The following is a 17,332-nucleotide window of genomic DNA, read 5'->3' as shown; positions in this document are numbered from 1 at the left end:
ACTCCTGGCCTCCAACTGCAGTTCTGGCTCGGTTCCTGACTGCAGATCCCGGGAAGGGCACAACCCAAAGAGTTTGGGGACCACTGCCTTAAAGGCTATGTCTACATTTACAGCAGCATGTAGAATACAAGCACAATATGTGTAACTACACACTGCAGTGATGAGGAAAGGCTCAGGCAGGGGGAAGTCAACAGAGAGCTGCTAGAACCTTTCCCTGCTGCCAGAGTCTTTCCCTGCTGCCTCAGCCTTTTCCTGTACAAGGAAAGGCTCTTGTAGTGGGGAGGCAGCAGGATGTTACACTGCTAAAAATAAGTGTAGTCGTGGGAGGCACTGCTTGGGCATGTAGATAGCCTGTGTAGGGTATATACCCTGGGGATTCAGGCATGTAGGACACTCTACTCTGCTCTATTCACCTAAGCTATGCCTCACCATCTACATTGCTCTTTATACCTATGCTAGCTGGGTGTGCAGTGTTTGTATTCTATATGTCACTGTAGGTATACCTTTAGATTAGAAGGACCACCAGTGAAAAGGATGCTGTGGAGCTGGGTCACATAACCCATACCCCATTTCTAGCCTCAGACTTAAAATAGTAGAATGTTTATAAAAGGAAGAAAGCATCATTGAATTTGGCATCTGTAATAAGTACACTGGAATTCTCAACAAGGATCCACCATCACAAAAAGGACACAACTGACATAACATACTCGGCTGCTTTAACCACTTGTGCTATAAAAGCCTTCAGATCATTATCTTTTCTATCCTATACAGCATATTTGAATACCAACTTAATAGGAAAGAGATGTCTTTGAAGGGAAGTTGCTGTAACTCCAAATTAGTTACATAATTTCAGTTTGCTTGAGTGTTTCTTCCAACTCTGGAAAGACAATGAAAATAACAGCTGAGCCAAAAGAGCAGTAATAGGCTATATTTTTGCAGGAGACTGATTTGCCAGTTAATCCAAGACTCAGTATATACTAATGTGAGACCGTTTACTTGCAACAGGGACTAATGCAACAGGGACTAATGCAACAGGGACTGGAAAATTTGCTTTGAAAAAAGCTACCCCAAGCTATAAAAGAATCTAATATGGGCCAGATAAGAACCCTTTGGAAAAAAGTGGAACTTTTATGCACAAAAAAAAGTTAGGTGATTAATACTCACTAGACCCTATGCTGTACAGGTTTATCTAGCCCAAAACACAAGGGATCCAACAATGAGCCAAGGGATCCAAATACACCATGGTTGTTTCTTGACCTGGCTATAACCTGTTTAAAATTTCCAGTGTGGATGACCTAAATTATACTCTGTAACTGGGTTAAAGCCCAGGTTATGTATTAAGCTTTAGTCTGGCTACAAGTCTACACCACACATTTTAGCTTGGTTGTAACCTGGTTTCCTTGAGTATTGTGTCTGTAGTTTAGATTGGGCCCAGCTTCACTTTTAACCAAGTTTGGAACCAGTTATTGATATGGATGGCTTGAAAGGTCATTTCTGTCCACACACAATGTGGTTAATACAGTACAACCTTGCTATAATGCGTTTCATTATTATGAACCTTTGGCTATAATGAACCTGGTCCTTGCATCTCAACTACAGTAAGTACTGTACTGTAAAAACCCCAATTTTTATCCAGCCTCATATGTTGAGCCCAAAGGCAGAAATTAAGGAGTGGGCCCTCATGTCACCTCTCCCCATCTGGGGCTGAAGCTGAAGTCACAACCCCGCAACATGGTGGCTGAAGCATGGAGCCATGACCCCGCCAACCAGGGCTGAAGCCTGGAGCCATGATCCCACCTCTTGGGGCTGACAGCCTGTAGCCCCAGCCATAGCCCTGCAGGTCTGGCAGGCCAGAGCCCCAGCCCCATTGCCCGTTCATTTTGATGGTCCTTTCAATATAATGAACCCCTGGCTACAATGAATAAAAGGCTTGGATCCTGACAGGTTCGTTATAACAAGGGTGTACTGTAAACAACTAGCTAATCATATATCACTCTTGCTAGCAGCACAGGCTGAAACGTGTCTTTTTGTAACAAATTGAGCATGCTTTTTTCTTGATACATAAAAGGCTTCTGAACACCCTTGTGTAACCAGACTGGCTAGTCACCTCAATCTTCTGCATAATAGAGCTCCCCAGAGTGCTGATGGTGTGGCTTTGTGCTCATGTCCTCTGCAAACTCAGTTTCCTGCTCCAGCACTTTGAGACAGCTACCCAGAATGCATTGATACATACATGATTAAGCAGAGGGCTAAGAATAGACACACAAGTGATACAAGTTTATGTTGTTTATAAAAAACCCAAAAACCTACTCTGGACAAAGCTGAGCTGTGTTTGTTGTAATCGGGTTGGATGAGTATCAAAACTCGTTACAAAAACATGTCTGTATTTGAAGTGTAGACAGGACCTAAGTGTCCTAAACATGTGAAGCAATAAACCTATCCACCAAACACTGATTTCTTAGCCCTCAGTATAGTACTTCTTACCTTTCAAATGGCCAGATTTCTGGGAGGAGAAAAAAGGGTGCAGATTTTCCTTTTACCATTCCTACTATTGTAATCAATAATTATTACTCTTATTTGAGGGATATTCCATTACAGTAGTGCCAATGAGTGTGCTCTTTTACTTACTTCAGTGGGTACATACCAGCCTTAGGTCTATTACATCCTGAAGCATGAACCGAATCCTGGAGGACGTTTTTCTCTCTTTCACAATCTTCTCCATTTGATTAAAATACTGGTCCATACGAGGCTATAAAAGAGGCACATATGCCATCATCGTCTCTTGGAAGAACATCGTAATACAACTTTTCCCGGGCAATCAGTTTTGTCCCATAGTAGTCTACTGATCATTGCCACACTGCATGATTGATTCAGGGATCTAGACTTGCTCTGAGTGGAAGTGCGCATCACTTTCATGCATATACTGGACGTGTGTATGTGTGACCCAAAGCATGCTTAAACGAGGATCAGGGAGTGAGACTGTGATCCTATGGACCCCTGCCTAATTCACTACAAACTTTCAATATATTTTGACTACACAGATAACTTACCACATCCATATGCACAACACCCCTTCAGTCAGTTACATTATCATTAAAAATAGTGTTATCATTTACTGACAAGAAAAGTAATTTTTCCTAAGGCTTATAAATTTGGCCAAACAAAAATCAGTTTTCACCAGGACACTTAAAGGCACTTCTGTTTATCAAGGGCTTGACAAATTCTCACATTTCAGCCCCCATCCATTTTGGAGCTAGAGTTTTATAAAAAAGAAGTTGCAAGATTTTTTTTTTTTTAATAACCCAAAAGTTTATTTTTTTTTACTCTTCGCATTCAAAACCAGCAGAATCGTTTTCCTTCAAACATTAAAAAATTAACTTTTGGCCATGGGCCAGTCTTGGAAAATTTCATCCGTAAAGGTGAAAGTTTCAGAATGTTATGAGTCATGGAAAACAGACTTAAAGGGGAAATTCTCTAGAACTTTAATTGTAACTATTGCTAGCATTTCAGCATCAATGAAAATACTTAATAAAATGTTTCCCCTATTATTAGAAAGTAAACACAAGAGGTCAAATTCAACCCTGGCATTGTAATTCTAATGAAGTTAATAAATTTGGCAGAAAGAGCATTAACATAAATAAGCAATGAGACTAGAAAAAACATTACAATAAGTACAGCCTAGGAGCTTGCTTCTAGGAAGTGAGGGTATGTCTGCACTACAATCATAGATGTGATGGCAGCACATGTAGCCAGATATGAGCTAGCATTAATCTAATTTAATGCCCAGGTAACCAACAACAGTGAAGCCACAGCGGGACAGGCTAACCACCCGAGTACATACCAAGGCTCCCTGGTGGACTTGTACTTAGGTGGCTAGCCCATACTGCTGCAACTTCACTGTTATTGGTACCCAAGCCAACAAGGTTAAAGCTAGCTCAGGTCTGTCTACATGTGCTCAAGTCACACCTCCAATTGCAGGGTAGACATATCCTTAGTGGCAGAACTCCTACAGATGTCAATGGTGCAAGACTGAGGCTTTGGGTGATGCAGATAGTGTATAGAAACTGAAATTAGGAGGAACTGAGGGAAAGTATGGTTACTTACCCTACAGTAACCATGGTCCTTCGAGATGTTGTAATCAGTGTGCATGAGACCAGATTTCTTTTAATAACTGTGTCTGTCAGAGCTGCACATATGTCCTGTGCCTCCTTGTGCTCCTGTATGAGGGCATAAATGGTGGGGCAGCCATGGCCCTCCCTCAGTTCCTTTGCAATTCAAAGCCCATTTAGCTGAGGACTCTGAAAAGCGGGGATGAAGGGTAAGTTGTGGGATCCACTGACTACAACATATCAAAGAGCCACAGTTACTGCAGTGTAAATAATCACACTTTCTTTTTCCAGGATAGGTCAGTGTGGATCCCACTCTAGGTGTTTGGCAAACAATATGCTCCCTGGATGGTAAGAATGAGAAGACTTGATTGCATCAGTAAAACAGAGTTTGAAGTATTGCTCTTCTGAACTTGGTATCTGTCCTGACAGCCATGGCAAATGCACAGTATTTCACCATTTTCAGTAAGCTATCCATGTGGCTGCCTCACCAATCTGAGATTGATCTACTTCTGCAGTAAGCCAAAGACATCACCTGCATACTGGTTGAGACTACCTGATATTTGGAGGAAGAAGCTTATCAGCCAGCTGACAGCAGATAGAAATGTCCTGAGTAATCCACTTCGAGATTCTCTGGGACGAGATGGCTTGACATGCCAGATATGGCGAGGGGAAAGCCTGAAAGGTCTGGTCTAGCTGATGTAATAAAGCAGGGCCCCAGAAACATCCAGAGATTGAAGTTTATGAAGCTTCTTTTCTTACAGTGACAAGTGTGGCTTTGGGAAGAAGATTGGTAAGGTGATAAGACTAGCTCAGGTGGAATTCTGATACCACTTTAGGGATGAATTTAGGGTGTGGTTTTATCACCACTTTGTCCCTATGGAAGAATGTTTATGTGGCCCAACCATGAATGCATTAAGTTCACCGACTCTTCATGCTGATGTGATGGTGAGAGAAAGAGAGAGACCACCTTGATGGTAAGGTGGTATGATGAGCTAACAGCTCAAATGGAGTGTCCATGAGCTGTAGGAGAACCACATTAAGCTCCCAAATGGCCTCTAATTAGAAGGCAGGTATGAAGAAGGCCCTTGAGGAGTCTTGACACCGTAGCATGTGGAAAGACCTAGTGTGACTGTATTGGCACATGGCACACTGATACTGGTGCCAGATGGTCTTCCAGGGAGCTAATGGCTACTCTTGCTTGCTTCAGGAGCAGAATACAGACTTTGGTTTCCGGGCCTCAGCTGGGTTCACATTGTTTTGAGCTGCCCACATGGAAAATCATTCCCCGTTTGAGATGTAAGTCTTCTTAGTAGAGGTTTTCTTATTTTGTAAGAAGATCTCTTGAACCTCCAGGGAACAGTCTCTGTCAGTTCTTCTCAATCAGCCTACATCCAGGCTATCAGATGTAACGATGGTGGGTCTGAGTCCAATATTTACTTTTGGTTCTGCAACAGCATTTCTGGGCAGGTGGGAAGGCATATGGGAGGATGGCAGGACACCTGTAGAAGTTTTGACAGCTAAAACTGCTTAAACCAGTAGGAAGCTATCATGATGATCATAGATTCATCCTATCTGGTCTTAGATATTATCCTGGGGATTGGTGGAAAAGCATACAGCAGTCCTCAAGACCACCAAAGTAGAAAAGCATCCGGAAGGGAGCCAGGACTCACATTTCCCCTGGAGCAGAAGTTCCTGCACTTGGCATTCTCTGCCATGGCTAAAAGATCTATACTGGGTGAAATATTGGCACTAGGATGGATTTCCAGTGACCACCTGTGGCTGGTGACAATGCTTCTGCTTAGAAAGTCCGCCAGGTCACTGATGACCCCTGGTAAATGTAGAGCTATAGCAGTCACCCCAAGCTGATTGCATCATTCCCAGAACTTAATAATCTTCCAACACTGAGTGCCTCTCTGCTTGTTTATGTAGTGCATAACCAGCATGTTGTCCTCTGCACAGGGGTATTTTGGAGGACAGGTAGGAGCATCATTCAAACATGACTCTCAGCTCCAAGACATTCATGTGAAATTTTAGATCATAAGGAGATCATGAACCATGCATTTTCAGGTGGTTCAAACTGGTATTCCAGCCTATACCTGTTACGTTTGTGGCTAGCATCAGGGAGTGGACATAGAAGGATACCCCTTTTCCTGCGTCCAGGAAGTCTAGCCTCTATTCAAGTTCCCACGGGATATGGATGGGACAATGACTTGTTTGGTCAAAAATGTCTAGAGGTGGAATAAACTGTCCTCAACCAGTGTAGTAGAAGCCACAGGTGAAGTCCGGAAATTGATGTCACATACAGCATCTGGACATATGGCCAAGATGTCCCAGACATGTACCATGGTCGTTGGCCCTGACCACAGGTCATCTGCTATCCTCTGAAGTGACTGGAACCTGTCCTCTGGCAACTTTTCACCAAACTGGAGTAGAGCAGAGCAACTACAAACTCTATCACTTGAATTGGTATGCAAGAAGACTTCTTGAAGTCCACTAGGAGTCCAAGAGGGAGAACAGAGAGGACATGATACAGAGCTACTTCGGTATCCTCTTGGGACCTGCACTGGCATCACAGCTAGACACTTAGTGAACACTCTTATAGAGAGATACTGAATGGCAGAACTCTGTAAGGATGGTTGTGTCCCACCAGGAATCTGCAGAGATGCCAATCTTGCTCAGAGTTTTAGAGATGTTCATGAAAAAACTAGGAAAGAATTAGTGAGATTACTTGGACCTTTCTTCCCCGCTTCCTTGTCTATGGCCAATGGGGTGTGGACTTCACACCTCATTGCACCTCGATCCCCACCCCCAAACAGGGAGAACAAGATGATAGGAAAGTTAGCTGCCCTCCTTGGCCCTTAATTACCTTGGCCGGTCCCAGACCTGGAACCTTTCCAGGATAATCCTGCTCCTCTTCTTCCTCCCACTGTTGCATTCCATCATTCTTCCTCTGCCATCATTGCTTCCTTCTGCCCTCTGGCTTCTCCTCCCTGATGGATTGCACAGTGATGGTCTAACAGGAGAGCTTTGAAACAGTCTTGAGCTTGGACTGATTGGATGATAGAGGGAAGCAATACCATCTTGAATCTGAGACAACATATATAATAGTTGAGTCTGCTCCTCCTCTAGGATAGAACAAAGACCCCCTTGTTTGAAGAAGGAGGTGGCAGTGGGTAGAGAATGGACATGTATGGGGTAGCCATGGGTTATGATCTTAAGTGCTCATCTGTGTGATGTTATAACAGACCCTGCCATCTCCTACTTCATTCCTCTTTAGGAACCTTCTCAGAAGAGCCTATTATGAACAGAAAGTTGCTTTTGTAGGAGCCATAAAGGATGTTCTTTAGGAGTACAGAGGAGAAGAGGGTTTTACTCCTGGTATTTTCTTATTCCAAAGCAGCAGAGGGGAAGGAGGGTGGGATTGAAATACAGACAGGACCACACATCTCAAAGAACCTCCAGTTACAGGTAACTAACCTCCTCTCCTTCTTTGAGTGACAGTCCCTATTGTGTTCCACTGAGGGTGACTGACAAGCAGTATCTAGTTAGGAAGAGGGTGTGAAGAAGATGATGGAACTGTGGAATGGAGGACAGCTGCATTGAATGAGGCATCTGTCGCAGAATCTTGTGCCAGGACATAATTGGAGGAAAAGGTGTGTACTGAATTCCATGTGGCTGCCTTACATTTGTCCATGAGTGGCACGTCATGGAGCGCGGCCGTAGTTGATGCTTGCGCTTTCATAGAGCGGACTCTGACTTGACAGACCTGACAATCGATACCAGAGCACAATGAACCCTGAAACTCATTTAGAAAGCCTCTGAGTGGAAATGGTTTGGCTCTTAATTCTCTCTGCTATAATGACAAATAGTCTAGTAGGCTTCCTGAACAGCTTCAACCTCTGCAGGTAGAAGGTGAGGGCTCATCGGACATTGAGGGAGTCCTCCACTGGGGCATGTGGCTTAGGGAACACAGGCTAGAATGGGGTGATCAGAATGACTGTCAAATTCTGCAGAGGACACAAGGCAGGAGTGGTAGGGGAGGGAAGGCATAATTGATTCAGCCTAACCAGTTGAGGATGAGGATCACCTTGGGAGTGGTGTCCGAATCCGCCCCATGAACAGTAACTGGGTAAATTTGGCATTGGTGTGGGGGTGAGGGTGGAGACAAGAGATCCCTAGTCAGATCCCCCAGTGACCACTGAGTCGTGGAGCTTCCATTAGTGGTTGGTCACGAAGTTCCTGCTGAGAGCATCTGCAATCACATTCTGAGTCCCTGGGAGATAGGCCGCAGACAACAGGATACTGTGTGCGATGCACCATTTCCAGAGGTGAATCGCTTCTGCATAAAGTGCTGGCAACCTTGTACCCCCTTGCTTGTTTACTTAGTAAATGATACTGATACTGTCTGACATGATGAGAACATGGCGGGATTGGATGGATGGGAGAAATGGGCGACGTGCTCTTTTTACTGCCTGAAATTCTAGGATGTTGATGTGCATCCTGGTTTCCCGAGCAGTCCAAGCCCCCTGTGTCATGTGGTTGCTGATGTGGGCACCCCATCTGTCGCAAGACCCATCAGTAATGATCATTATGTTTGGAGAGGACGGAAGGAAATACAGCCCAGAGCAAACCTGATCCGAGTTTGTCCACTACTGAAGGGAGGAGAGGACCTCATTGGGAACAATCAGAATGGTGTCCATGGAATATAGTATGGGAGAATGGGCATTCTGTAACTATAGTTATAGACAGTGGAAACAAAGACGACCAAAGGCAATTATGTGCACGCCGACATGTGGCCAAGAAGGAAAAAGCAAGTTTTTGCCAGAACAGAGGGATTGGAAGTCACTGAAGCGATTAGCTCCCACAGAGTCTGAAACCTGTCCTCTGGCAGGTAACCATGCGCAGAGACTGCATCGATGCGAGCTCTGATGAATTTCAGGGACTGTGTTGGATCCAAAGTCAATTTTTTGACATTTATACTGTCCCCCCAAGGAGAAGAGGAGTAGAAGCAACTGGGATGTCGACAGTCGAGTTTGTCAGATGGACAGTGCTGCCAGCAGCCAGTCATTGAGATAAGGGAAGACGAGGACTCCTTGACGCCAGAGGTGGGCCGTCACCACACAGAAATTCTTGGTGAAGACCTAGGGAGCACTGGTGAGTCCAAACATCAGGATCTTGTATTGGAAGTGTCGAGTGCACACCATAAATCTCAAGAATAATCTGTGGGTTGGGTTGATATCTATGTGAAAGTAAGCGTCTTGCACATTGAGAGCTGTAAACCACATGTCTCTTTCTAGTGAGGCTGCAAGTCTGACCATACAAAATTTTGGCTTGTGTACAAAATGGTTGAGTTGACCGAGATCCAGGATTGGTCTCTAGCTTCCTTTTTTCTTGGGTACCAGGATATAGGTGGAGTAGAACTCTGTGCCCTAAAAGGTTGTGGGAATGGGTACTATCGCCCTTCTCTGCTGGAGGGAGTCCACTTCTAGGGCAAGGATACTGTCATGAGAGTGGTCCCTGAGGCAGGATCAGGATGGGGAATGTGGATGAGGCAGTGTCATTAACTCGATCATATAGCCATGTCAGATGACGTTCAGGACCCACTTGTCCATTGTTATTGTTCTCCATGCTGGCAGACAGACTCCTAGAAGGCCCCTGAATAAGGTGACTGGTAAGAGTAGTGGGATGCAAGATAGTTGACAGCACTCTAGAAGCATTGAGAAATATTGCTTACATGAAAATTGAGTGTGCTGCGTGGAGGACTGCGTTGACAGACCCAGTGGATGGGGCCACTGAGTCTTTTGATGCTTTTGGGGAGGCTCATAAGGTTGCTGGTGGAAAAACTGAGGTGCTCTATATCACTGTGCGAGAGGCAGATGATAAAACTTTTGCTTCAATGCTAGTGTATAAATACCCAGCAATCGCAGAATGGCTCTACAGTCTTTGAGCAACTGCAGATAATCATCAGTTTTCTGGTTGAAGAGGTGAGATTCATCCAAAGGGAGAACCTCAATTTTGTTCTGCACCTCCCTAGAGAATCCAGAGGACTGTAACCAGGATTACCTCCTCATGATGTTCCCAGTCACCACAGTGTGCAAAGATGTGTCCGCTGAACCTACTGCAGCCTGAAGTGCGATCCTGGCAACAGTTTGCTTTCCTCCAGAATAGCCTGGAAGCAGGCACGATCCTGCAGGGGCAGCTTGTCTGCAAAGTCCATTAACTGCCCATTATTCAAAAAGCCATTTTTAGTCAGCAATGCCAAGTAGTTGGCGATGCAGAACTGAAGGCTGGCTGAGGAAATGATCCTGCGACCTTGAAGGTCTAACCTCTTACCCTCCTTGCTGGTTGGTGTGGAATGCGGGTGTTGCTGCCTGGTCCATTCAGTAGCAGCCTGAATAACCAGGGAATTAAGTGGGGGGTGAGAAAACAAACTCAGACCCCTTCATTGGAACATAGTACCTCTTTTCCACCCCTTTCAGGGTGGGAGCACATGTTGCTGGGGTATGTCAGACAGCGCAAGCCCACTGGAAAATGGCATCATTGATCAATAGTGCCATTCTGCTCAGTACTGAAGCATGAAGAATGTCAACCAACTGGTATTGGCTGTCCCATACCTCCTCCAACGGAATATGTAGAGCATCAGCCATCTTCTGTAACAGCTCCTGGAATTGGCGGCAGTTGTCAGGGGAGAGGAAAGCATCGACAATACAGCCGCAGCAGAAGACACAAGGAGGGGAACTGCTCCGGATCTGGAGGTACCATTGGAGTTGGAGTAACTGGTGCATCCTCCAGCCTTGGTTCCAAATGTCTTCTTAATGAAGCCTGGAGTGGTGAGATGGGGGACTCCTCCTGGGCAGATCGGGACTGTTCCGATAGTGGGTATTGTGGCCAAGAACCCCAATATAGCCAACTGGGCAGATCCAGCGGTTGCTGTGGCATCCCCATGGAGCTGGGTACCAATGACTCCTATACTTAGACAAGTGAGGATAGTGCCACTGGGCCAGTGGAACCTTAGATCAGTCGTGCTGACAGTACAGGAGTGGCAGATCATGTTTGAATTGTCTGATGCTAAGGAAACAGATCCTTTTTCAAACAGCCACAGAGGAGCATTCAGGAATACGACCTGAAGAGGCAAGTTTAAAGTAGGGGAGAGGACTCTATTAGGAGGTGAATACACCTGAGACATGGAGATATCATCTCATTCAGAGCAAACAATTCATAAGGACTGGGAGTTGACTTGAACCTACATGGTGTCAGTGGCACACTTTCCACGGATGGAACTGGAATGGGAGCAGAAGACTGCCTTGAAACTGACAATTCATGGGACTTTAGTGGTAGCACTGCAGAAGGGATACACTGCTCGGGAACCTGGCCCAGAAGGTCCAGCATGTGATGCGACTTCTTGTTGTGCTTGTGTGATTTGGAAAGTACCACTTATCCATGGCTGGAACTCATGGATGATGCAGCATTCTTCCTGGGCCTTGAGGAAGACTTACTGCCACGCTTATTCACATGCTTCCTTGCCTCACGGCTAGGTCCTGGCATGGGATCCGTCGTACTGGTACTGGTGTAACCAGACTGGAGCTCCATGATAGGAGCTCCTCAACTGCTCTAGCTGATGTATGGTGGAGGGTGGGAGGGTTCCCTGGCCTGGTCCGACTGCAGCCTTATGGCGACCTCCATTAGGTGCTTCTTGAGGTGGAGAGTATGGTCTTCCTGGGTACGGGCATGGAAGGAGAGACAGATATGTGGGATTTTCCCAAGCAGTAAAGGCAGAGTTGGTGCTCGTTGCTCATCGAAAACGAATGAAGGCAGGAAGCAGAGATTTTGAACCACGGTGTCTTCAGCAGAATCCAGTGGGTGCTGGGGGGAAGGGACGGTGGGAAACTGCTGAAGCAGCATCCCAATGTCCTTAAATCCTAAGAAAGATACGACTAATGCTAAAAACTACTAGAAAAACAATAAAATGTTAACTATGTACAAAAATAAAATGGTCTTTTCAGTCAAGTTTGGCAAGTGCATCACAAGGGATGAGAGAACAGCAGAAGCTCCGACTTAGACCATGCAGCAGTGAGAAGGAACTGACAGTGTGGTTGCTCCGCCTTGCCCTTTATTGCCTTGGTGAAAACCATGAGGCAGTACATCGACACATACGCAAACCAACAGATACTACTACTTTTAAAAGCTCTGGGCGCATGGTGCATGCACATAACCCTCAATGGAACATAGATTGGGACCATCACTCGAAGAAGAACTTCATTTATTATGTGGGCAATTCTGGAGGAACAAGCAGCCGACAAAACGTCTAGCATTTTGTGAATTTTCTTGGAGATGACCAAAGTCTCAATCTCCAGGATGTCCATAATCTCCACCAAGAGCTCTTGAAAGGCCTTGAAAGTGTCTGGTGCTGGTATTGGTGTTGAGGCTACCGCCTCATATAGGGACAGCAAGAAGAGGTCTTTGACACTGAGGGGTTGTTTGGACTTCAAATCCTGTTCTCTATATTCTGGCAACTAAGATCACTATTGGACTTCCTCCTCTTCAGCAAATACTGTCTCCTAGAGGCCTGTGAAAGTGGGCCCCAACTGCTCCAGTAGGGCCATGGAGCATTCTGTGCATGTATGAAGGGCTGGCAGGTTGCTGGCTGGACCAGTGCCAATCCTGGCACACTGGTTTTTAACTCTGTAGAGATCCTCTAGTGGTACCTCTCATAGACCTCAGTGGATCTCTGTTTGACCCTGGTGAAAAGGTGCATGAGGAATACACCTCTTCTACAGGCAGCACTGTCTGGTAAGGTGGCACTGGCACTCAGAACAGTGTCAGTCATGGTACATATCTCAGTGCTGAGCATGACTCCAGTGTGCTCTGAATGTGCAATGTTGGTGCCAGAATTGGTACTGCTTTGGATACTTCCACTATCAGGCCTGGTACTGGTGGAGCATGCTGCAGTGCAGTTTGCTCCTGTCCATTTGTCGTCGATGTCATGAGTAACTTGGCAGACTTGTCTCCTGATGTCTTCCTATTTCCCTCCTCATGAGAGGACATCAAGCTTCCTTTTCGAACTCCTGGTCAGTGCCCCAGGGGCCCTGCTTCAATGTCTGATATGTGGACTCTGCCGTTGGGGCCACTGATGGCTTTGCTGCCGAGCTGGGCTTCAGTGACACTTTTTCTGCAGAGATATTCAGTATTGCCTGTCTGCCTGCAAGATGGGGTGCTGGAAGATGTAGGCTGGACTGTTAGAAGGGTTTCTGAGTTTGGCAATTCTTGATTGGATGCCTCTTTCATACACTACCCCAGAAGATGGAGATTCAGCCTCACACCCCTTGATCTACAAGTTCTTACGAAAGAAGAAAAGGCAGACTCAGCACCTGCTTGGAATATGAGACTCTCTCAAGCAGAACAGGTATTCACTGTGCCAATCTTTCAGAAGAACTAGCCTGCTGCAGGATGGACAAGGTTTAAAGCCTGTGAGTTTTGAGTTTGCCATTCTAAGAGACATACAGACAGGTGGAGGAGGGATTTGAGAGCAACTTTAGATTTGACAAGCACTAAAGCACACTAGAATAATAAAATTAAAAGAATAAAGGTAGTTCTGAGGAATCTCAGAAGATTTGAAAAAGCTTTTTGAAAATTTAACTAGAGCTCAAGTCTAGCAGGTCACACATCAGCTAGATTACATTCACTTGCCCTGGCAATAAGAGGTAATTGCCCTGACTTTTATGCCTTCATTTGGGAGCAGGCGGAGGAACAAGGTGCATGTGTGACCCTGGTAGATAGTGCTATTCAAAAACATTTGGTCTGGTGTGCATGGGACGCATGCGCACCTAGAATGGGATCCACACTGGTACATACAAGTACAACATGGGATTCATAATGCCTTTTAAAGAAAATGTACATAGATGGGAAGCATGCTGGATGAAACCATTTCTTTGACCTCCATCCACATATCACTAGACAGTGTATCATAGAATCATAGACGATTAGGGTTGGAAGGGACCTCAGGAGATCATCTAGTCCAACCCCCTGCTCAAAGCAGGACCAACCCCAATTAAATCATCCCAGCCAGGGCTTTGTCAAGCCTCACCTTAAAAACATGTGAGGATGGAGATTCCACCACCTCCCTAGGTAACCCATTCTAGTGCTTGCGATCATAAGACAACACAAAGTGAACTTTCAGAAAAAACAATGCAATCAGAAGATTAATCTAAGCCTGTGATTGCTTTGATAATGAGGAAGTTTAGGTCAGTCAACATGCCTTGCAGATGTTAGCATTTGATTATGTATTTTCATATGTAACACAATCCCCAAGGAGCAAAGAAACTGGAATACATTTTAAGGCTCTGGAAACTGCAGATGATAAATTAAGATTCCATGTGAAAAAGGAAGGCATTATGTGTGTAAAATACTTTTTAGGTTGTGTAGCTGGGTGAATTACTTGGACACAGCTAAACAGCAAAAGGAATGAAAATATTTCAGCTAGTGCTTAATGTAGCAAACAGTCCATAATATATTGGAAAGGGGCAGGAAGGCAATGAGACAGGGCGGCGATGAAACATCCTCAGCACAGCATATGATTTCATAGAACATGGCAGAAATTCCTAGAGAAAACAATGGCAACTGACAGCACCAAGCCCCCACTTTTGCAACCCTGTTCAGCCATTGTCACTCAGGTCCTGTTTTACCTTTGCTTTCTCAAAGTCCAAATCCTTGCCAATGGTGGTGAGCAAGCGGCAAAGGCATTCCAGGGACTCTTCATCATGGTTCTTAAGCAGCTTCACCACACAGTCATGCATGATGGCCTCTGTCAGCATTTTCAGTTTAAAGAGTTCACCAATAAATTTGATGTTTCCAATGGATCTCCGTCGAGCTTTGTCCTTGGCCTCTTCTAGCTCATCATGGAGCCGTGTCTTCTCCTCTGGCTGTAAAACAGGAAGGGGAATTCTAGAAAGCATGTATGTGGAAACCAGCGTGTAGCACAGGCTCCTGAACACATCAAACTTTTGTAGCTAGAGTTACTGCTGTTCACATCCCCACCCTCTTACTCCCAAAACTATGAAAAATAGCATCACAAGGGTGTCAATTAATGCAAATAGCTTTTTTATTAAACCCAACCATAGCAACACAGGAAACCAAGATTTTCCCAAGCATCAACAGCGGTCCTTTAAGATTGGACTATCAAAGATCTCTGAGATTTTTTGAAGACACTCACAGTGCTAGCAGCCTCGAGTTCTTTCTGCTTCTTCTCAAAGACATCATCATCGGCTTTGTCTTTTTCAAATTCCTTCTGGCAACGATTCAGTAGCAACTTGCGGAAATTTACTGTGCTCCCAGGCTTGTCTGCCATAGGTACCTTCAGCTGTATGCAAAGGAAGAAAAACACAGGGAAAAGCATGGTTAAACCTTACATACAAAGAATATGTTCTATGCATCATCAGTTACATTTTATTACATATTTTATTAACAGTAGTAACAGAGCTTGCAAGGCTACTACAGTTAAGCATCTTGCCTTGTGTTTTCATTGGACAACTATACTTTTATGAGCTTTAGAATTCAGATTTGAAAAATTGCTCCATACTAAACCTTGTCTGACAAAATCTTAGCCTAGAAGTAGATTGTGGTTTCCCTACAAAGAGTCCTGTTTCAGATTCATGCTTTTTTTTGTAAGAACATTTTAAAATATAGATTTTAATTATATGTTTCAGATTCCAGAGCTATGCCACAACAATGTATATTATTTTTAATAAACATTCATAGAGCACTCTGTATGTGTTGCTTGTGTATTCTGTAAACACATACTATCAACAGCACACACAGAGTAGCTAAATCTTATCAGGTCCACTGATTTTCAGGGTTCATTTCAGAAATGTGCCACTCTGGGACAGTGCTCCACCAACGACAAAAACAGGGATCAACACTCAGAAAAATAAGAGTCATTCCCCAAATTTTATGGGTAAATGTTTCTTACCTTAACTTTGGTGATTCGGCCCTCCCCTATCTTGCCTGAAACTTTCTGATGCCTGAAATGGCTTTTCTGGAGGCAGTGCTTCTTGTCTGTGAGTGACAAGAAGTGCTATTTCTGGTAGGATTAGTTTTCTCCATCACTACCTCTTTCTCTGTTTTCCCTCCTCTTCTCTACTTCTACCCTCCTTTTCTCCATCCTCCATCTCTATGTTTCCTTTCTGCGTTTTTTTAAGTACCTACTGTGTTAGATGCTATAACAGGTCTAATAACTGACATTAGTAGTGTGACTGATGCCTAACATAAGGCAAATTCACTTCTACTGCCAACAGCCTGGCCAGCAATCCCCAACTGTATTATTTTCAGTACACCATTAGGATAAAATCACTCAAGCTCAATGTGGAATTGGAATTGTGTGGCCAGGGCACAATCCCGTGCCCTGAAATGAACTCTGGATTTGATTATGTCAATTCCAAAAAGGTGTTAAACTCTATTACAGGTCAGTAATAGTTCTTTAATCTGCATGTCCATTTCAAGATGGCATTTGCACCTTTCTGTCACTTGAATCACTACTGGAGCTGTTATGAAGTATCACATTGATGATCTGGATATCTGTTTTCATCAGTCATTGCAGTAATGAGTCAGGATACCTACTTTTTAGTTATAAATGTGCCTTGATACAGATTTATACAATACACACCAAAGCCTTCTCTATATCAAATAAATAACCTACTTTAAAAACGTTTTTACATGATATATCATAAACAGTGCAAAAAGCACTATAAGTGTAATTGAGAACACTGTCGGGCATACGTAACCATCAGTGATAATGAGGCTCAAGACAGAAAGAGTGGATTGACTGTCAGAGTCCAGGGTCAGTTTGTAAGGCTGGAAGTTAAAAACTGCCTCAGCTTTCTACTCGTAAACTGAACAAATTTGCTCAGGAAATCAGTGAAAACTTGAATTTGGAATCCTGTTTTTATGGAGGTACTTTTAGGGCTGCACTGCAATTTAATCACCAGATTTTCAAAGGTGCTCAGCACTCAGTAGCTCCAAATCTGGACACTAGTTTAGCATCACGCCTAGTCAGTTTCACTCTGGGTTTTCTGAGTGTATGTGTGGCCAATGGTATACATGTGAACACAGTTTTATAATATGAGATTTTCTCAGATACACTAAGAAGTTCAGAAACAAATACTAAGGGGTATAATTCTGCCGTTGATGTGATTACATAATTCCCACTTTAGTTCATGGGAATAATGTGC

At 44.3% G+C, this 17,332-nt stretch overlaps 1 protein-coding gene across 13 annotated transcripts in view; it reads right to left on the bottom strand.

The window, feature by feature from the left end:
* EIF4G3 (eukaryotic translation initiation factor 4 gamma 3) overlaps window positions 1–17,332 on the bottom strand; it is a 401,491-nt gene that overhangs the window by 62,453 nt on the left and 321,706 nt on the right. For 11 of the 13 annotated variants that reach the window (XR_010923446.1, XR_010923445.1, XM_067566987.1 and 8 more), the window contains 3 exons: window positions 15,319–15,465; window positions 14,792–15,028; window positions 2,645–2,749 (listed from right to left, as the gene is read on the bottom strand). Coding sequence is in view for 11 of the 13 variants with exons in the window: in XM_067566987.1 (XP_067423088.1) it covers window positions 2,645–2,749; window positions 14,792–15,028; window positions 15,319–15,465 (489 nt within the window). In the remaining 2 variants the exon portion in view is untranslated. Of the gene's footprint in view, window positions 1–2,628; window positions 2,750–4,264; window positions 4,299–14,791; window positions 15,029–15,318; window positions 15,466–17,332 lie in introns of those variants that run through there. The other 2 variants (XM_067566989.1, XM_067566990.1) reach the window with 2 other exon arrangements.

The sequence above is a fragment of the Emydura macquarii genome, unplaced genomic scaffold, assembly GCF_026122565.2.
Source record: "Emydura macquarii macquarii isolate MOO-44397 ecotype Brisbane River unplaced genomic scaffold, CSIRO-AGI_Emac_v2 contig_2768, whole genome shotgun sequence".
Classification (NCBI taxonomy): Eukaryota; Metazoa; Chordata; order Testudines; family Chelidae; genus Emydura; species Emydura macquarii.
This window is presented reverse-complemented; position numbering and strand designations above follow the sequence as displayed.